Raw genomic sequence first — 22,222 nt, 5'->3', positions numbered from 1 at the left:
AAGCGACTAGCTCGGTCCCTTTGGCTTTGTGTTGACTGGCACGCGAGCAGCACTGGCTGCACGCACTTGTCGCGTGAACTGCATGAGAGATTTCTTACGTCATAAAGAATGTGATTTCATCATCATTTCACTGGTCTTCGACCTACATGGTCAGGGAAAGTCCCGGTTCGTAGGCCTACAACACGGTCAGCGTGTTCTTGAGCGCCGTAACAACACAAGTGTGATCACTTCCAGACCAACGGAACAAGCGAACAAGCGAGTAACAAGCGCACTTGACCTAAGGTGACTCTGAAATCGCGTGAGCCGTGGACCACGCGACTTGGCATTCTTGCGTCACAAGGCACGTGATTTCACCGTGCATCTTGCAATAAAATTCAAAAACTGCGCTCAGGCCTTCAGTCACTTTTGCATCAACAGTCGCACAAAAAATTATTGGTGGCGCAAGGAGAAGCTTGTCGTTTGGAGAGACAAGTGATCACCGCTGCTTTTCCTTGTCAGAGTCAACACTACACGTTGTTCTGCGGCCTTGGGAGTAGTGTTGGAGTAATAATTGCTGAGGAGACGTCGCGGAGTGGCGAGCTTTCCTGCGCAGGTATGACTTTGGCCGTATTTCAGCATGGTCGAGTGGAAAAATTCAAAAAAGTTTATTTCAAGAAAACCCCAAAAGGAAGATGGGGGACATGTCCTCAGCGCTAGAAGAGGTGTTCTACTATCTGCCGGTGTATAGTTCTGGCCAATTGAGGACGTAGCTGGCTGTTTTGCCAGCGCTTGTAAATTGGCTATTTTCAAGACGACCATTTGTGGCGTCAGGGGGTGATGGACCTCGTCTTCTGGGATGCTGGCGTGGCTAAGCGGTACTGCTCCAGGAACTCTTCTAAGGTGAGGCAATGTTGGCTTGATGGAGTTTTGTTCATAGCTTGTTCGTATACGCTGTGGCATGACTCGTTTCTAGACCCATAAATAATGTGATATTCGGCCATTTTTGAGGGGTATGCAAATTTCAAGGTTCCCTTCTGAAACTTTTTCAAGGGCTTTGCATAATCGATCCACACCCCAAAGGGAACCTACCTGCAAATTTTGAGCGAAATCGGAGAGATCCACTTGCACACATACTTTGGTATTCTCAGACATGCTCTCTTTAACATCCACTATGTTTCTTTCCATGTTTTCTTGCAGGTTGTGAGCACGGTATAGGAGCATTCAGAAATGGAGAGACTTGGATGGATGGCTCTTCTGGTTGTAAACAATGCCGATGTGATAACGGAAATGTACAGTGTGATCGCATAAATGTGGAGTGTCCGTCAGAGGCATTTGGTGTCCCATTGCCATGCCCTGCTGATGCAGTCATACCTGCCCAGGACGCATGTCACTGTCCCAGGTGTCCAAGCACGGAAGGTATGGGTGGATCCTATTAGAAGAAACTCTCAAATAAACACCATAGTTCAAATTCAAAAGCAACTGGCTCCATGTCGTGTATTTGAGCAATGGATGACGAGCTATCACCTTTCTTTATCATTACAAGAGCACGGTCATTCTATTTTCTGTCATCACTCATAGCGCTAGGCATAGCTGATTTTCTCCGCTTGGATTTTTGCTCATTTCTATGCCTCATGATATCAGGTGGAAGTCCAGGAGATGGAAGTCCAGGAGATGGAAATCAAAACGATGGAAGTCCAGAAGTCGGAAGCCCAGGAGGTAAAAGCCCAGGAGGTGAAAGCCCAGGAGGTGGAAGCCCTGGTGCTGCTCGTAAGTTGAATAGGCGACGAATTGTATTCAAGATTGGCATGTTTTCTCTGTTTTATGGCAGTTGCATTTCTGTACGGATATAATGAAATACTTGCCAAACAAATTGTGCAATGCTCTATTTGAATGGCTTTTTATAGTGCTGTTCAAACCGATAAAATGTTTCTGCCAGAGGTTGGATTCCTTATGAGCGAAGTACCTGCGGCAACGCTGGATGATTTGGAGAATGGATCGGTGATGGAAACTCAATTTCAAGGGAATATTTCAAATCAATAAAATGAATGTTGTTAACAGAGTTTTTGGATTTCGAACCTTTGAGAATCTTATTCCTTAAAAATCCACTATGTTTCTTTCCATGTTTTCTTGCAGGTTGTGAGCATGGCATAGGAGCATTCAGAAATGGAGAGACTTGGATGGATGGCTCTTCTGGTTGTAAACAATGCCGATGTGATAACGGAAATGTACAGTGTGATCGCATAAATGTGGAGTGTCCGTCAGAGGCATTTGGTGTCCCATTGCCATGCCCAGCTGATGCAGTCATACCTGCCCAGGACGCATGTCACTGTCCCAGGTGTCCAAGCACGGAAGGTATGGGTGGATCCTATTAGAAGAAACTCTCAAATAAACACCATAGTTCAAATTCAAAACCAACTGGCTCCATGTAGTGTATTGGAGCAATGGATGACGAGCTATCAACTTTCTTTGCCATTACAAGAGCATGGTTATTCAATTTTCTGTCATCACTCATAGAGCTAGGCAAAGCTGATTTTCTCCGCTTGGATTTTTGTTCTTTCCTATGCTTCATGATATCAGGTGGAAATCCAGGAGATGGAAGTCCAGGAGATGGAAATCCAAGCGATGGAAGTCCAGAAGTCGGAAGCCCAGGAGGTGATAGCCCAGGAAGTGAAAGCCCAGGGGGTGGAAGCCCTGGTGGTGCTCGTAAGTTGAATAGGCGACGAATTGTATTCAAGATTGGCAGGTTTTCTCTATTCTATGGCAGTTGCATTTCTGTACGGATATAATGAAATACTTGCCAAACAAATTGTGCAATGCTCTATTTGAATGGCTTTTTAGCGAGCTGTTAAAACCGCTAAAACCTTTCTGCTAGAGGTTAGATTCCTTACAAGCGAAGTACCTGCGACAGCGCTGGATGATTTGGAGAATTAATCTGTGTTGAAAACTCAATTTTAAAGGAATATGTCAAATCAATAGAATTTATGTTGTTAGTAGAGGTTTTGGATTTCGCCCTTTTGAGAATCTTATTCTTTAAAATTCCACTATGTGTCTTTCCATGTTTTCTTGCAGGTTGTGAGCATGGTATAGGCGCATTCAGAAATGGAGAGACTTGGATGGATGGCTCTTCTGGTTGTAAACAATGCAGATGTGATAACGGAAATGTACAGTGTGATCGCATAAATGTGGAGTGTCCGTCAGAGGCATTTGGTGTCCCATTGCCATGCCCTGCTGATGCAGTCATACCTGCGCAGGACGCATGTCACTGTCCCAGGTGTCCAAGCACGGAAGGTATGGGTGGATCCTATTAGAAGAAACTCTCAAATAAACTAGGGGTGAAACGAACGAACGAAAGTTCGAATATTCGTTCGAAAAATTTGAAAACGAACGAACGAACTCGCAAGATTGATAAACGAACACAGCAAGCAAGCATAAAAGTCGCTCAGTGACTAGTAGACTAGATCACGAAGGAGCCGCGGAGGTTGGGAGATCGCTAGCTTGCACGCTGATCGACTGCGTTTGCCTTGATGATCACTTGAAGCAAGTTGAAGGAGTTGAGTGTTGCGTCGGGAAAAAGTTTCTTGAAATATTTCTGTGTGTCCGTTTGAGTTAGATTTGTACTCGTAGTGAAAGGATTTGAGTCGCTTGTGACATCTGTTCCTGAAAGCAAACGTTTACTCGTTGCAATCATGTCAACACATTTGAGCCTTTCATCGCGATCCGGAGTTGGAGCGGAATTTGATAAAGTGGTCGGGAAAGACGAAGTCCTCTTCTCAATTTCAAATAGGTTCTATCACATAGCAGAGCGACGACGAGCGATCTTTGTACCCACCTCAAGAAGTACCGTTCTCCTGCTCTGACGACCTGAGCTAGCGATGAGAAGAAAACTCTCGTCCGGACGATGGTGATGGACTTTGCAGCTAGCTGCAAAACCCTGTGATTCAGCGCAGGCGGACGCGATAAAAAAAAAATTCTGTTCTGGCAATACTGAACTGTGGCCAGCAAAGTACAGAGAACGCCTGTACTGACAGACATGTATGGTCTTCAAAAAAAATTCATCCATGAAATACATAATGGAGAATGTTCGTTCGAGTTCGTTCGTTAGTGTGAGAGTTCGTTCGTATTCAAAATTCGATGTTCGTTTCACCCCTAAAATAAACACCATAGTTCAAATTCAAAAGCAACTGGCTCCATGTCGTGTATTTGAGCAATGGATGACGAGCTATCACCTTTCTTTCCCATTACAAGAGCATGGTCATTCTATTTTCTGTCATCACTCATAGCGCTAGGCAAAGCTGATTTTCTCCGCTTGGATTTTTTTCTTTCCTATGCCTCATGATATCAGGTGGAAGTCCAGGAGATGGAAGTCCAGGAGATGGAAATCCAAGCGATGGAAGCCCAGAAGTCGGAAGGCCAGGAGGTGAAAGCCCAGGAGGTGAAAGCCCAGGAGGTGGAAGCCCTGGTACTGCTCGTAAGTTGAATAGGCGACGAATGGTATTCAAAATTGGCAGGTTTTCTCTGTTCTATGGCAGTTGAATTTGTTTATCGCCCCTCCCCCCGAGACACACACATCATAGCACCATAGAATGGGGTTGCATTTTTGTTGTTTTTTCCATGTGATTAAGCAATCACGAGTGAAACGAGGGTTGCCTGCTGCTCCTCGTTGCTAGTCTTGAAGAAAAAAAAAAAATCACGCCCATCTGCTGCTGCTGCTAGCTGCCAATATTGATGCTGTCCCTGCGTTCGCCACCTCCAACTGCTGAGGTGCCTCGTGCTGTGGCACTACCACACCTTGGTCCGCCCTGCGTTGATCCGGCCTCGTACTCTCGTACTCTGCTCATGCTGCCGTACTCTCGCGTTGTGGCCTCGTGGGTACGTCTTACGCTATTTGCGCTTGCCACGTGCTTATGTGGCCCGCCTTACCTGGTGGGCTCTCGCGCCTTATTTGCCATAAATTATAAGCATGGTGGTGTCTGTCATTGTGGGCCGGGCGGCATCCGGGGACTTCGCCTCTTCCATACGTGGTATGTTTGCTCCGCCACACCGCCTGTTCTATCTTGCGTACTCGGTTAGTACTGTACCTTGGCTGAGGCTTAGTACGCGCGCTGGAGTCCTTTCGTGCCATAAAAGGAACTGCTTCCTAATATAGAGATTAGGCGCCATGAGCCCTGCTTGTAGTAAACATTGCATTAGTAGCGCTGATACCTTTATGCAAATATGGGGTAGTCTCGCCCGCGCATATGGGCGTACTCGTACTGCGGCCTGGGCTTTCCCCAGTACGGCTGCCCGCCATTGCATGCCAGACACCCCCATTGTTGCGCGCCTAGCCACGCGCGTGGCTTTTGCCTGCTGCTCGGTTGTCAGCGATAACTACGGTTTGCCGTACGCTGCAAACCTACATATACGGATATAATGCAATACTTGCCAAACAAATTGTGCAATGCTCTATTTGAATGGCTTTTTAACGAGCTGCTCAAACCACTAAAACGTTTCCGCCAGAGGTTGGAGTCCTTACAAGCGAAGTACCTTCGACAGCGCTGGATGATTTGGAGAATGTATCTGTGTTGGCAACTCAATTTTAAAGGAATATGTCAAATCAATAAAATTAATGTTGTAAGAAGAGTTTTTGGATTTCGAACCTTTGAGAATCTTATTTTTTTAAATTCCACTATGTTAATTTCCATGTTTTCTTGCAGGTTGTGAGCATGGTAAAGGTGCTTTCAGAAATGGAGAGACTTGGATGGATGGCTCTTCTGGTTGTAAACAATGCCGATGTGATAACGGAAATGTACAGTGTGATCGCATAAATGTGGAGTGTCCGTCAGAGGCATTTGGTGTCCCATTGCCATGCCCTGCTGATGCAGTCATACCTGCCCAGGACGCATGTCACTGTCCCAGGTGCCCAAGCACGGAAGGTATGGGGGGATCCTATTAGAAGAGACTCTCAAATAAACACCATAGTTCAAATTCAAAAGCAACTGGCTCCTTGTAGTGTACTTGTGCAATGGATGACGAGCTATCACCTTTCTTTGCCATTACAAGAGCATGGTCATTCTATTTTCTGTCAAAACTCATAGCGCTAGGCATAGCTGATTTTCTCCGCTTGGATTTTTGTTCTTTCCTATTCTTCATGATATCAGGTGGAAGTCCAGGAGATGGAAATCCAGGAGATGGAAATCCAACCGATGGAAGTCCAGAAGTCGGAAGCCCAGGAGTTGAAAGCCCAGGAGGTGGAAGCCCTGGTGGTGCTCGTAAGTAGAATAGGCGACGAATGGTTTTCAAGATTGGCATGTTTTCTCTGTTCTATGGCAGTTGCTTTTCGGGACGGATATAATGCAATACTTGCCAAACAAATTGTGCAATGCTCTATTTGAATGGCTTTTAAAAACGAGCTGTTCAAACCGCTAAAACATTTCTGCCAGAGGTTGGATTCCTTACAAGCGAAGTACCTGCGACAGCGCTGGAGCATTTGGAGAATTTATCTGTGTTGGAAACTCAATTTTAAAGGAATATGAGAACCGGCCAGCGAAAACCAGCACTTGTGTACTTGATATCAATCATCAAAATGTGACGTCAAAGTGTGGGACGGCTTTTGCTGCTGGCTTTTGAAGATTCTTTTTCGATCGAGTGAGTGTCTTTGTTGTCAAAGGAGTTTCAAGTGTCTTCAAATGTCTCTGGTCAATTGATTTTAGCGCTAGGTGAGAGCTCGTCACACGGAGGTTGAGTTTAGACACAGCGATGGCGACAGTTGTCGCGACAAAGACTTAGGTCCAGAGTTGTCAGTGTGAGACTACCTGTACGAAGCGGCGCTGAAAGTTAGTTCGCGATCGGAATTATTTCTTTGGTGGCGATCTCGCTGAGTTTATCCAGCAGTGGCGAGTCTCATATGCATAGCAACGAAGAGCCCTCATAAAATCGACACTGAACACTGGTGGCGACGATAGTCAGTGCTGGAGTAATAGCGACTGCGAGGAGAAGCTGAATATCGACCCGCTGAGCGATCCGCATATCTCCATCGACAACAATGATGTTGCAGACACTCATGGAGGGCTTCTCATGGCGCAAAACAGAGCGTAGTATTATCAGTACTCTACCTTGCCAGACGACGCCAAGCTGGCTGCTGACTGTGCTGAGAAAGGAGATACCGAAAAAGTCAAACCGGCTGAACGCTTTGGGGCAACATCTTCACGTGCTACAAAACGCGAGTATTCGCTCATATCATTGAAATACAATTATGCTGAAATCATGGTCTGAGTGAAAGTGTGCAAGGGAGTGGATGTCAGTGGTATTGGTCAGTACATCAATCAGTATGGCAAGCTTTGGGACAACGCTCAAACTGCCAGCACAGAGGTCCCTGAACACAATTTGGAAGGCCAGCCACGAATCATCGTTTTGCACTCTGGTGTTGTAAAGAAGGTAGTGATGTATACGGAATATCGTCACACTTCTAAACTACTCATGCCTGCAGCACCAAGAGGGCAAGCCTGACTTGCATTCTATTTACTTACATGTACCTGTTCCACATCACAATCATAAATTGTAGGATCAACTTGCATGGAGTCACTAGGCATGGATGCTGCGCCAACTGTACCGAATCTTGACCTGTGTGACTTCAAACTCTATTTTCCATGCTTTCGCTTATCAAATTGTCACCAAACTTGACAACTTGAATGATTAATAGTGTAGAAGCAATTTCGAGGGAAAAAATAATTTTTGAAAAAATTACACATGTTCAGGTTTCTGCTGGCTGGGGCTCATATGTCAAATCAAAAAAATTAATGTTAGCAGAGTTTTTGGATTTCGAACCTTTGAGAATGTTTTTCTTAAAAATTCCACTATGTTTCTTTCCATGTTTTCTTGCAGGTTGTGAGCATGGTATAGGCGCATTCAGAAATGGAGAGACTTGGATGGATGGCTCTTCTGGTTGTAAACAATGCCGATGTGATAACGGAAATGTACAGTGTGATCGCATAAATGTGGAGTGTCCGTCAGAGGCATTTGGTGTCCCATTGCCATGCCCTGCTGATGCAGTCATACCTGCCCAGGACGCATGTCACTGTCCCAGGTGCCCAAGCACGGAAGGTATGGGTGGATCCTATTAGAAGAAACTCTCAAATAAACACCATAGTTCAAATTCAAAACCAACTGGCTCCATGTCGTGTATTCGAGCAATGGATGACGAGGTATCACCTTTCTTTGCCATTACAAAAGCATGGTCATTCTATTTTCTGTCATCACTCATACGGCTAGGCATAGCTGATTTTCTCCGCTTGGATTTTGTTCTTTCCTATCCCTCATGATATCAGGTGGTAGTCCAGGAGATGGAAGTCCAGGAGATGGAAATCCAAGCGATGGAAGTCCAGAAGTCGGAAACCCAGGAGGTGAAAGCCCAGGAGGTGGAAGCCCTGGTGGTGCTCGTAAGTTGAATAGGCGACAAATTGTATTCAAGATTGGCAGGTTTTCTCGGTTCTATGGCAGTTGCATTTCTGTACGGATATAATGCAATACTTGCCAAACAAATTGTGCAATGCTCTATTTGAATGGCTTTTTAACGAGCTGTTCAAACCGCTTAAACCTTTCTGCCAGAGCTTGGATTGCCTACAAGCGAAGTACCTGCGACAGCGCTGGATGATTTGGAGAATTTATCTGTGTTGGAAACTCAATTTTAAGGGAATATGTCAAATCAACGAGAGAGCTTGGAAGCTCAGGGCCCTACGCTAGGCTTTTTTGCCTTCATGACCTAGAAAAAAAAAGCATAGAGATGTTATAAATTCTTATAAATTTCATTTTTTTTTAAGACATAACCTGGGATTCGAACCCGCACTATGGCCCTGCATGCATCCCCGATACACTTCGCATACACACTTTTTTAAAACTTTGTTTTACTTCGCAAAATCCAAACGGGAATTTCTTCCCAATGACAAGGTCATTACTAATTCTTCCAAGTTGCTTCACGTTATGATCTCGCATTTGAACGCCCTATTTGAATAGTCATTGTGGCCAGCCGTCTTTGATGGTACGGTACGGGACAGGTACGGTCGAGGATAATACGACACCGTCTACCGCCTTGATGACCTAGGCAAAAAAGCATAAGGATGTTATAAATTTTTCAATTCTCCTATTTTTTAAGGCATAACCTGGGATTAGAATCCCGCACTATCGCCCTACATGCATTCCCCCATACACGTCGCATTCATACTCATTCTTCCAAGTTGCTTCATAATAATGATCTTGCGTTTGAAAGCCCTATTTGAATATTGCCGCCAGCTGTATGTGGCCAGCTGTGTTTGATGGTACGGTACGGTCGGGGACAGATACGGGATAGCGCCAGGCGCAACACAAAGACACAAAAAACAAAAAAAACACACAAATACAAAATGATAGCTGTGTGGACCCTGGATAGCGCCATACGTTACTGAAGTAACGTCTTCTGCATAGCTACGGGAATAAAATAAATGTTGTTAGCATAGTTTTTGGATTTCGAACCTTTGAAAATCTTATTCTTTAAATTCCACTATGTTAATTTCCATGTTTTCTTGCAGGTTGTGAGCATGGTATAGGCGCATTCAGAAATGGAGAGACTTGGATGGATGGCTCCTCTGGTTGTAAACAATGCCGATGTGATAACGGAAATGTACAGTGTGATCGCATAAATGTGGAGTGTCCGTCAGAGGCATTTGGTGTCCCATTGCCATGCCCAGCTGATGCAGTCATACCTGCCCAGGACGCATGTCACTGTCCCAGGTGCCCAAGCACGGAAGGTATGAGTGGAACCTATTGGAAGAAACTCTCAAATAAACACCATAGTTCAAATTCAAAAGCAACTGGCTCCATGTCGTGTATTCGAGCAATGGATGACGAGCTATCACCTTTCTTTGCCATTGCAAGAGCATGGTCATTCTATTTTCTGTCAAAACTCATAGCGCTAGGCATAGCTGATTTTCTCCGCTTGGATTTTTGTTCTTTCCTATGCTTCATGATATCAGGAGGAAGTCCAGGAGATGGAAGTCCAGGAGATGGAAATCCAAGCGATGGAAGTCCAGAAGTCGGAAGCCCAGGAGGTGAAAGCCCAGGAGGTGAAAGTCCAGGAGGTGGAAGCCCTGGTGGTGCTAGTAAGTTGAATAGGCGTCGACATGTATTCAAGATTGGCAGGTTTTCTCTGTTCTATGGCAGTTATAATTCTGTACGGGTATAATGTACTACTTTCTTAACAAATTGTGCAATGCTCTCTTTGAATGGCTTTTTAACGAGCTGCTCAAATCGCTAAAACGCTTCTGCCAGAGGTTGGATTCCTTACAAGTGAAGTACCTGCGACAGCGCTGGATGATTTGGAGAATTAATCTGTGTTGGAAACTCAATTTTAAAGGAATATGTCAAATCAATAGAATTAATGTTGCTAGCCTAGTTTTTGGATTTCGCCCTTTTGAGAATCTTATTCTTTAAAATTCCACTATGTGTCTTTCCATGTTTTCTTGCAGGTTGTGAGCATGGTATAGGCGCATTCAGAAATGGAGAGACTTGGATGGATGGCTCTTCTGGTTGTAAACAATGCCGATGTGATAACGGAAATGTACAGTGTGATCGCATAAATGTGGAGTGTCCGTCAGAGGCATTTGGTGTCCCATTGCCATGCCCTGCTGATGCAGTAATACCTGCCCAGGACGCATGTCACTGTCCCAGGTGCCCAAGCACGGAAGGTATGAGTGGATCCTATTGGAAGAAACTCTCAAATAAACACCATAGTTCAAATTCAAAACCAACTGGCTCCATGTAGTGTATTTGAGCAATGGATGACGAGCTATCACCTTTCTTTGCCATTACAAGAGCATGGTCATTCTATTTTCTGTCAAAACTCATAGCGCTAGGCATAGCTGATTTTCTCCGCTTGGATTTTTGTTCTTTCCTATGCTTCATGATATCAGGTGGAAGTCCAGGAGATGGAAGTCCAGGAGATGGAAATCCAAGCGATGGAAGTCCAGAAGTCGGAAGCCCAGGAGGTGAAAGCCCAGGAGGTGGAAGCCCTGGTGGTTCTCGTAAGTTGAATAGGTGACGAATTGTATTCAAGATTGGCAGGTTTTCTCTGTTCTATGGCAGTTGCATTTCTGTACGAATATAATGCAATACTTGCAAAACAAATTGTGCAGTGCTCTATTTGAATGGCTTTTTAACGAGCTGTTAAAACCGCTATAACCTTTCTGCTAGAGGTTAGATTCCTTACAAGGGAAGCACCTGCGAGAGCGCTGGATGATTTGGAGAATTAATCTGTGTTGAAAACCCAATTTAAAGGAATATGTCAAATCAATAGAATTTATGTTGTTAGTAGAGGTTTTGGATTTCGCCCTTTTGAGAATCTTATTCTTTAAAATTCCACTATGTGTCTTTCCATGTTTTCTTGCAGGTTGTGAGCATGGTATAGGCGCATTCAGAAATGGAGAGACTTGGATGGATGGCTCTTCTGGTTGTAAACAATGCCGATGTGATAACGGAAATGTACAGTGTGATCGCATAAATGTGGAGTGTCCGTCAGAGGCATTTGGTGTCCCATTGCCATGCCCAGCTGATGCAGTCATACCTGCCCAGGACGCATGTCACTGTCCCAGGTGCCCAAGCACGGAAGGTATGGGTGGATCCTATTAGAAGAAACTCTCAAATAAACACCATAGTTCAAATTCAAAACCAACTGGCTCCATGTCGTGTATCTGAGCAATGGATGACGAGCTATCACCTTTCTTTGCCATTACAAGAGCCTGGTCATTCTATTTTCTGTCATCACTCATAGCGCTAGGCATAGCTGATTTTCTCCGCTTGGATTTTTTTTCTTTCCTATGCCTCATGATATCAGGTGGAAGTCCAGGAGATGGAAATCCAAGCGATGGAAGTCCAGAAGTCGGAAGCCCGGGAGGTGAAAGCCCAGGAGGTGGAAGCCCTGGTGGTGCACGTAAGTTCAATAGGCGATGAATGTCTCTGTCCCAGGAACCCATTAACACAAGATGATGTTCAATACACTCTACCTGTACAGGTCTGGTTAAACATCTCTAGAGGTAACAGAAGCTCAAGCATGTGAAACTTTACCGAAAGGTTCAGTCTTGCAATAAGACGGTTAAGCTGCTTCGAAGTATGAGTTTGGTGTTCATCATAAGGTGTGAACCAGGTTCACCTTCAGGAAAAGTTCAGTTTTAATCTTCTAAATAGAAGGCGGTTGGTCAACTGATTTTTATGTTCATGTCATGACATTGAGATCTCAGAATGTATCACGAACAAGTCTTAAGGTATAATACCGTTTTACTCAAACTATTGTTCTGTTGTGTTTGACTGTGGTTTCAGGGTGTCTGCATGAAGCTCAACAGTATGCACATGGTCAGAGCTGGAGGGACACTTCCTTCGGTTGCCATGACTGTCGCTGTGACAATGGAAACGTGCAGTGCTTTCAGATCATTGTGGATTGTCCCTCGGTGTTTGGTATAACACTGCCGTGTCCTGCTAATATTGTAATACCCGCCAAGGACGCGTGTGGTTGTCCAAGCTGCCCAGAAGGTAACGAACAGCACATTCTATGACGTATTCTTTCGATCATATGTCGCACTTGATTATAAGTCGCACCGCCACCTTAAGGTTTGAGCCTCATTGTTTCAATATATTCGTAAAAGTAGGCTGCAGCACTCGATTGTGCGTCGCATCCCCTTCTTTGCCCCCTAAGTGTGGTGTGAAAAGGTGCGAGTTATATGGGGGGAATACTTTAACTACCTCTCAGACCCTGGACTTCACATCCGCATTGGTGCATGGTGTTGCTCTGCATATATTCATTGTGTTTTGCCTGGTGTTGGTGCTTTGGTGCATCTTTTTTTCTGCCTCATGGTTACGTTCACGGTATCTCCTTAGAGCTGTACACACGCATCTGACCATGAAACAATGGGAATTGTGCAAGGCATAATTGCATGTACACTATAGCTCGCAGTATGAAGTAATAATTTTCTTTGACTCAATCCACCATTACACTACATTTGAGAAGCCGAGTAGCTAGGGTACCTAGGGTTGGTTGTCGCGTTTGTCAGCGTTGAGCTGCGAGCCTAAACAGTTTATTCGAAGCAAGAGACTGATTCATGGGCGTGTAAACGATGAGGAGACAACAGTTTGAATAATGAAATGAATACTGAAGAAACTTTTCATCAACCACCACACCATTGCCTCAACACAACACCAGCTAAGCGACATATCCGAGAGTTGTATACTTGCAACAGACGCCTGAACGAATTCAGTACCAACGGATGTGTCGCTTTCCTGGAGGTGTGCTGTGGCAACGTCGTGTTGAGGTTGGCTGGATCATGGAGGGCGCAGTTATGCTGTGGTGGGTAATGCAAAGTCTGTACAGGGCAAAAAGCTGCTGCTTACCCCATTATCTGATACTGAAGAAAGTCGCAGGAAAACGTGTTTGGACACCAAACCTTCTATGCCATTGGCATTGTGAGTGTACCTGTGATGACTACTACTGGATTTCGTCTTGTTGATCAGCATGTGTTTTTCACCCTGTTTGCAGTGCCAATCGGATGCATCGACTCGTTCGGTCGCTTCCACGACAGCGGAGCAGCGTGGACGGAGCAGCAGACGACAGGCTGCCAGTCGTGTCGGTGTGACAATGGTACACGGGATTGTCAGCATTCCAGAGCCGCCTGTCCTGAGACACAACTCCCTATCGGTACGGCTAATTTTGTTTTAGCACAGAGTAGCGTTGTTCACATCTTGTCTGTGTGCACTGCGATGAATATACATGTTTGTGTGTGTAATTTGGTGCGCCTGCCATGTGAAGATGCCGAGACCTCTGGGCGGTTGAGCATGCATGGCAAGCCCCACCAGCACCATATCACCCCATGCTAGCCCCATGTGCTTGCCGGTGAGTTGTGTATTTTGTCCAAAAAAAATGTACATGTGCATTTACAAGACCGTCGGAAGTAGGTTTTGTTTGGTCTGCTGTTGACTTGACCAACCAGGCCGGTTTTAGGCACGCCTGCTTCAGCAACAGCATTGTATGACGTTGAGTTTTCCAATGGAGCGAGGCTAAACTCTTGGAGGCTAAACTCTGGGAGGCTAAACTCTGGGAGGCTAAACTCTGGGAGGCTAAACTCTGGGAGGCTAAACTCTGGGAGGCTAAACTCTGGGAGGCTAAACTCTGGGAGGCTAAACTCTGGGAGGCTAAACTCTGGGAGGCTAAACTCTGTTGCTTCTCTTGACTATTCTTGTTTACACTTTCCCGTCAAACTATTGAAAGCTTTTGTGTTTGATGGAAATTATGCCAATCATCAGACGACGATTGTCAACAAGCGTATCGTTACATTGCAAACTTGTCTGCTTGAGCTCATCTCTCGCCTTATTGAGAACTTTCGCAAGTATCTAACAGCTAAACTTGTGCAAAGTCTATGATCCGAGTATCGGGCTCATGGTTGCTTATCGTTGCTCAATTCGACCAGTAGTGTTTGGACTGTGCAGAGTATTGCTCGGTGAACAAACAATTGTGAGTTCTCTACCTTCTTGCTGTGGTACGCAATCACAGTTTAGGGAGGCGTCCACCGCAGATGTTATCTATGCCCCGAGATCGCCTAATGCCTTTGAGAATAGTGGTGCCTTAACGATCATTTCACGTTTGGCCTGAATCGGATTGAGAGCCTAAAATGGTGATAAAGCAGAGAGGAAACTCGCGAACACTTTGTCCACATTTTTGATCTGCTTCTCGTACAGGACCAGGACAGTCCTGCACAACGCTGAGTGGCCGCACTTTCGATCACGGCTCGTGGGCGTTGGAGGAGAGACATAACACATGTGTGAGGTGCCAATGTGAAGACGGGGAGAAGCTGTGCCAGGGTTACGCATCCGACTGCATCACGCAGTTTTGTCGGCCGGGATACCGGCTGGGGGTTTTCCCCGACGATCCATGCAATTGCCTGGGCTGTGAAATCATCCCACGTGAGTACACAATGCTGAGATTGGAGAGATACCATTATGTTCGGATAGTGATGCGTAGAATTGAACTCGGATATTGAGCCAATGTAATCATGGATAAATAAAGCAAGGATCAAATGTTACGAGTTATGACAAACTGTCTTTAGTGGACAGTAGGTGATAACGCGTAACATTCGGTCCTTCCATAATTTATCCATAGTAATGTGTAAAAACAAACAAACAATAGGAGGACAGAGAAACTGTTTTAACTCCAAGTCTCAGATGATCGCTTAGTGCGTTAAACTTGGAGTTAAAACACTTTCTCTGCCCTCTTATTGTTGGAACCAGCTCTGCCTCTCGGTATTGAGCGCTCTCTTGGACAGCCTGGAACCTCTCTGTTTTACAAACACCACACACCACTTAAGCTGGTTGTGTTTCTCAACGCAATTGTATAGCCGGTGGTAACGCGGACGTGCCAACTGTACTGTACTGTACACACCACTTGACGGCACAGAGCAGCAAGGCAGCGATGAGACATATGGAATGGCAGGAATGGGGGAGAGGCAGGAGTAGGGGGGGGGGGGGGGGGGGGAGGGAGGCAGGAGTGGGGAGAGGCAGGGGAGCTTGACCTACCATAGGGTCTCGGCTTCAATGCAACCCAAGGGCTCTATCCGGTGCACTACATCAATAGACTGCATGTACAGTTAAACCTGTCAAGGCGACCACTCGGATAAGGCGACCACCTGTCCTAGAAGACCACTGAAACCAGGACCAAGTGATGCTATTTCCAGTCAAATTAACCTGGATACCACCTGGTAACGAAGACCACGTTTCGAAAATCCCTTGTATGGTCGTCTTGAACAGGTTTCAATATTTTGGTGTGCACAATGCTTGGTTTCTCGTTGCCAGCTAAAGAGTTAGAACTAAGCTTTCTTAGAAGACCCTGGTTATGTGTTCAGCAACTACACACTCAATCATAATTAGTTTAGTGATTCCATTAATCCAGTGTGGCATCCGCTCAGACAGGAACCAGATTGTTTGCACACAAGAACCTGCTCCTCTTAAAGTGAAACACTTTCCACTAGACATTGACGCAAGTCAGCTCCACAACACACAATCCAAAACCTGTTATTGACCCATACTTTGAGGCAAACGTACTTTCGACAAAGGGCAGGATATGAAGTGGCTTTTTGAGGTACCCAAGAAAAGGAACGGGGAGAGGGGGGGGAGGCGTAATTCTTGGAACTGCCTCTTTCTGACATTGATGCCATTCTACCATTGTGTGTTTTCAGCGCCTCGGCAAACCTGCTCAGGGCCCAGATCCGAGACATTCATGCGAAACGGAGATGGCCATTGCGAAAAGTGTGAGTGCGAGGCTGGATTCGTATCGTGCCGCAGGCACATCCCAAAATGTGCTGAAAAATGCTACGACGGTTACCATAACGTCATTGATCGTGCTAACCCATGCGGTTGTCAAGTGTGTGAGCAAATACGACCAGGTAAGCCTCTTGGGTGGTCTTAATAATAATGATACAGTAATATGTTACAGATCTCGTACATTATGCATTGACATAACAAGTCTAATATTACTGTGCAACACGCGGTCCCACTGCTGCCTCGGTTAACGATCGCCCGCACCCGCACGTCCGCTATGTCGCGTGAGTAAAGCATCTCCAAGCTGCTCGACCTTGGGCCAGCATGGAGAGCTCGTCCAGGTGGTGCTGAGCAGAACGGACGGTTAAAAACAGAATGGCTCTTATTCCACTGGACTTCATTCTGAGCGGTTTGGCCTTGACTCAGGTTGAGTTCCGCTGATCAGGTCTACCAAGGTTTAACCAGCAGGCTCTCTCAAGATCCAGCCGTACCCATTATCTTACTTCGTTTGTCTGAAGTCATTTTGGCATTAGCGATTCCGAATCTGTTATCGCCCTATATCTAATGACAACAGCATAGAGGACTTTAATTCTCCTGCTCACGTACATGCACCTGTTAAAAGACATCACCAAATGCAGCCTATGGAAATCTGAGGCTGAGATTGACGACGAGCTCACAAAATATGTATCGGAAGAAATAGTTGTACTGCTCATTGTTTTATAAAATTAATTGGCAATCACACTATTATAACGTTAAAGAGAAGCAAAATACTTCGTTGTTCACATCTGCTACCTAAAGTATTTTCTGGATGATAACCCACATTTTGAACACTCAAAATACATGTACACCCAAAAAGGATGTGGGGTACGCCTCATACTTCAATGATCAAATTCACTGTGATAAATAGGGTTGATGTCTCTTTTTCCCGCAAACAAATGAAAGGTGCTCATACTCTCCAGTGTGGATTGTACTCCGGAAACACAGTACCTGGTCTGATCTGGTTTTGCTTCCTCTGTCACTGTGCTGTGTCGTGCAGAGCTCACGCAATCATGCATGGATTCCTCCCGTGTGCGTCATTCGCACGGCGACTGGTACAACGACAACACGGCTGGCCAGTGTAGTGTCTGTCGCTGCGACAATGGGTCCCCGCGCTGTCAGGACAACACTCCGATGTGTAGTTTTAGCTGCGATGCAGGATACCAGTCAGTGGTCGATGAAACCAATCCATGCCGGTGCTCGTGCAAGGCCCTCGCAGGTGAGGCATGCATTTTCAGGCACGTGCAGGAGTGCGTGCAGCATATGAACATGCGGAAGCATGCACGTGTTGCAGTGCGGATCCCGTAATACTGTAAGGCATGCGAAAGACGACACGGAAGTGGACCTAACGATTCCACGAGTGACTTTTCTTTGTTTTAAAATTAGTTCTGTGTTGAGGATGTAATAGACACCCTTAGCAAAAAACGTTATGTTGTAACGGTATTATCGTAAGGGGGAAAATACCGTGATTTGGGTTCGACCTTTAGCAAGATGCACGCTATTTTTAGTACGCTGTTGCCACGAGAATAGCTTTGATTTCGCGCGGTACAACCATTTTTGTCACCATATACGCGATACAAGGTGAAATGCGTACGGACTATGCAATATTTGGCCAAAACACGTACCGTTGGTCACAACGATAAATCAGCCCCCATAACGTTTATACGCTGCAGCTTCAACGCTATTTGGGTGATCAAGGTACGAGTACCGTAAAAAATACCGTTACCGTTGTTTGCTAAGGGTGTCAAATGCCTCGTATATGCGGATAATAAAATTATTATGAAGGAATGGTCCCAGGATCAAAGCCCCGTGGCCGTCCCCGCCACAACTGGTTTAGGAGTTTCAAGGAGTGGTCCAATATGTCATGCAGTTCTCTCTCTCTCTCTCTTTCTCTCTCTCTCTCTCTCTCTCTCTCTCCCTCTCTCTCTCTCTCTCTCTCTCTCTCTCTCTCTCTCTATCTATCTATCTATCTATCTCTCTCTCTCTCTCTCTCTCTCTCTCTCTCTCTACTGATGCTGAGAGCATCGAATATAGACAGCTTGTTTATGTGTACGTAGCTTCTTCTATTGCCAATGGCAATTCAATGCCCCTACGACCGATATGTGTATGGGTGATACATGCATACATGCGGGATGGTAACCCAGGGTTACGGTCCCTATTGGCAAACAAAATCATCAAACTCTTTTAGCCTCGTTGCTCTAGTTTCGACATTGGTGTGCTCGTTCTCTTTTTGTTTCTCTTTTCTGCACCAGGGTGTACGCACAGTGGCAAGAAATATGCTCATGATGCAACGTGGATGGATGGATCATCCGGCTGTCGGGATTGCCACTGTGTGAACGGAGAGGTGCGCTGCCAGGCAATAGCAGTGGACTGCATCCAGGAATTCGGCGGCGCGCTGCCGTGCCCTTCCGATGTGGTTATACGGGCCAGGGACGGGTGCGAATGTGACCGTTGCCCAGCGAGTAAGCACACGTTCACATCTGTCTCCGTGTATGTAACATTCACCCACAACTGGCATGTGTTCCACGAGTTTTCTTTTGCGCTCTGGAAAATGCTGCTTGCTGGAACCTTGAATATGATGACAGCAGTGTCAGATCACAAACTTGTAAGACACAGGGAGAGGGTGAAGTACAAAATTCGTACTGGAAAATGTACTCACAAGTCATTATAGCATTTCAATGGATCAACTTCAGGAGAAGAAGGTGCGGTGCTAGATGTTCTGGAATGTGCCGGTTGATAAACCTTTGGTTTGTTGAGAGCAGTGTCCGAACCCAAACTCGGAACATATGGGAGATGGGGAGACGGGGAAGTGCACAAAGCACACATAGGATTACTGTTTTCTTGGATTTGAAATATAATAATTATGTACAACCACTATTTCGTACAACAACCAGTCACTATGACTCACTATGACTCACTATGACTCACTATGACTCACTATGACTTTTGATTGTAGCATTTGAATGGCACATGGATTCAGTGAATGGGATTTTCGGTCTTTGACCACATGCTGGTGAGCTGATCTACTCACCTCCCACCGCTTTAGGAGCTGCATCTGCGCCTTGATCCTTGAAGGGTGGTGGCGTTCCTACAAATGCGGAAAACTCGGCCTCTATATAGATACGCCGAATCTCACGCGAACCGCAATTTTTTTGGAATGGCACTGTTTGAAAGAGGCGAAGGGGAGGGTGACTCTGTGTGCACTACCTCAGGGCACATCATGCTCGAGAAAATGCACATTCTCGCTCTGAGACCAGAACATCATCCGTCAGAACCAAAGCTCGTATGGTGCACAACGACCTCTCTCCAGATCACCCACCTGGTGGTGCGTAGCTCGCAGGGGGCATGGGGCATGGGGCAAGGGGGGGGGGGGGGGGGACGTGCACGCCCATCCGCCTAAATCGTTTCGCCTAGGTTCAGGCTCAGCATGCAAATAATTACCATGAATGACATGCACAAGACATCCTACACATATGCGGCCATGCACACCCCCCCCCCCCCCTAAAAGGGGGACCAGTGACGCCCCTGTCCCATTACGTTCAACCCTGATTTAGCTGCAATGTGCTGATGCCAATGATCTGTGAGAGTTCATGTAGCAATTTCTATTCTGTTGTGTGCGTTCTTTGCTTTCCAACCAGACCGGGAGACGTGCCCCAGCCAGGGTCTCAGGTTCTGGTTCAAGCGCAGTGTGATCTGCGAGCTGTGCTTCTGCGCGGCTGGCCGATCCAAGTGCTTGGAGAGCCATCGCAAGTGCTCGCCGTGTGGTCCTGGTCAAGTGGAGTATCCGCATCATGATGTGTGCTCATGCCCGACTTGCTTACCCGCATCAGGTGAGTGACTTTAGTAGGCTTTGCAAACAGCTGTCATCTCAATCACTGTGCCTTTGCAAGTTTCCAAAAAGTACCTATAGTTATCATGCCGTGTAAGAAGTGTTCACTTTTTTGGTGTTTGTTATTCTGCACCTTGTGTTGTAAGTACTTCAGTACCACCCCCCACCCCCGCTCCTTGAAAATGCCCCAGTGTTGCCAGAAATTTCGGATCTGTTCTCTGTCCAGAATTCTGGCCAGACGTTCTCATAATCTCCCACTCGCTCACATTTTCTGCGTCATGAGACGTATCGACCTGCTGGACGAAACACAGCTCAGGCAGTGAAAAATTCTGCTTTCTAATAACTTTATTATTATTGGTCTGCCTTGAGACAATACTTGAATTGTGCCTAGTGGTTGTAGTCAATGTAGGAAGGGCAGAAGATGTGCAAAACTGCCCTGAAAAACCATTCCAGATCCAGATCAGCAGCTGCTCAGATGTGATTGTATGTGTTTGTGGATGGAAATGTGTGTGTGTGAGTGGGGGGGGGGGGGGGGGATATACAGATTTTGCATTGTTGTTGTATGGTGTAAATGACGCACTCCATGTAGCTACACGTTGAGCTCATAACAGTAGAGCTTTTACAGTAGCGGATCTGTGACATTGCCATGGTTGACTACCAGTGTTCATTTCTTATTATCGCCTGTGGTTTGGCGAGGCAGGAAATGTGGAACAATAAAAAGTGAAAATACAAAAAAAGTCAAGTGCTGCACCCAGCACCTGGCCATTATCATCTGGTCATGTGCCTAAGCAATCAAACCACCCAAAATAAATAATGCCAACCACTGCTCTGTCCGTTCTCTGCAGATGCTGCACCGTAGTACTCCTTTGCCGTCCGTCTCAAACACATGCAAGACCGTGTTGAGATGCCATGGCAGGCCATCGAACACACAGACAACACCCAATATTATCATCGTGCAGGACACTCTGCAACAAACCAATGTTCCTAATCTCCGATTATGCCTCGACTTCTTGCTTTTAGAACCCTACTGAATGGGTTGAAAGCGAGTTGTGGCCGAGATTATTCTTCTCTTGTAGCCTTGTTTTTTTGTGGCTACGATGTAGTTACTGCGTTTCGCTTCGAACTCACAATTTTTAATAATTTTTCCAGAAACATTCTGCCCGCTTTTCTGTATATCATCCGTACTTCAAGGTATATGAATTGTTCTGTCGCTTTCAATGGATCGCTCCAATGACTCTAAATGCGCTGTTCCTGCATGCAAATGCTGTCTGTTGAGTAATTTCAATTTTAATTGAAATCACTTAATTGAAATTACTCAACAAGGTAGCACTTTCACCTTGCTGTCTTCCGGTCAAATCCGTGCAGTAAAAATCAATCTTCAGATTTCACTAGCTGCTTATGTTCCTGTGCAGATCTGGATGGGAATGAGCAGTAGGAGCGCTTTGCCGGATGATTTCCATTATTCCTGCGCTCTCCCCTACTCGTCTTCTGTCTTACCTTCAGAGCCGTACCGTAAAATCTATTGTCGAATTCACTAGCAGTTTTGAAGAAGATCTCTTTTGCCTCTATACAATTGTTTTGCCAGGCTGCTGCTGGTTCATTGTTGAAATAAACCATCTCCCGAATATGTTTCAGGGGTTAACAATCTTGTTTAATTTTTGAATTGGAAAAAAAAATGTGAACAAAATAGCAGCCTGAAATGCTAAAGCTGGCTCGCTGATATGGAGTTTTCCCGTTATACCCAGCGGGTTGCTTGTCCCTTCACCTGTCTTCGAGCTGGGCACTTGACCTCAGTCAGTCACGAACATCCAGAGTAGTGAAACGTATACTGTAAAAATCATGAAAAGCAGCGAGAGAAGTATGTTGTACTCTTGGCCAAACCGCGTCAGCCATTGGAGTTCAACTTTCTTCTTTGTTCACTGCCGAAGAGGCAATCTGTACTCGGAAAGAGGTCACCTTCTGTAACGGTGTTATTTCTGTAGTGCTTGCCAATGTTACGGTCCATTTCACTGTTTAAAGTCAGTTGGGAAGGCACGCCCTGGCATACATGTACATTGAAACCTGTCTAAGACGACC

The 22,222-nt window shown here is 45.7% G+C and overlaps 1 protein-coding gene across 1 annotated transcript; it reads left to right on the top strand.

Annotated features, from left to right (window-relative positions):
- The first annotated feature begins 1,610 nt into the window (after positions 1-1,610).
- LOC135824366 (kielin/chordin-like protein) lies at positions 1,611-21,775 on the top strand. Its single transcript, XM_065337100.1, has 23 exons — positions 1,611-1,746; positions 2,113-2,331; positions 2,557-2,682; positions 3,049-3,267; positions 4,322-4,447; positions 5,673-5,891; positions 6,117-6,227; positions 7,840-8,058; positions 8,283-8,393; positions 9,519-9,737; positions 9,963-10,088; positions 10,455-10,673; positions 10,899-11,009; positions 11,375-11,593; positions 11,819-11,914; positions 12,301-12,510; positions 13,511-13,669; positions 14,707-14,931; positions 16,200-16,406; positions 17,318-17,536; positions 18,570-18,779; positions 19,956-20,147; positions 20,992-21,775. Exons 1-23 carry the CDS (start codon positions 1,611-1,613, stop codon positions 21,003-21,005), a joined length of 3,912 nt encoding a protein of 1,303 aa, XP_065193172.1. The 3' UTR covers positions 21,006-21,775.
- The last annotated feature ends 447 nt before the right edge of the window (positions 21,776-22,222 follow it).

Source organism: Sycon ciliatum, chromosome 9, assembly GCF_964019385.1.
Source record: "Sycon ciliatum chromosome 9, ocSycCili1.1, whole genome shotgun sequence".
Lineage (NCBI taxonomy): Eukaryota > Metazoa > Porifera > Calcarea > Leucosolenida > Sycettidae > Sycon > Sycon ciliatum.
Note: the sequence above shows the minus strand (reverse complement) of the source record. Positions and strands in the feature narration are given on the sequence as shown.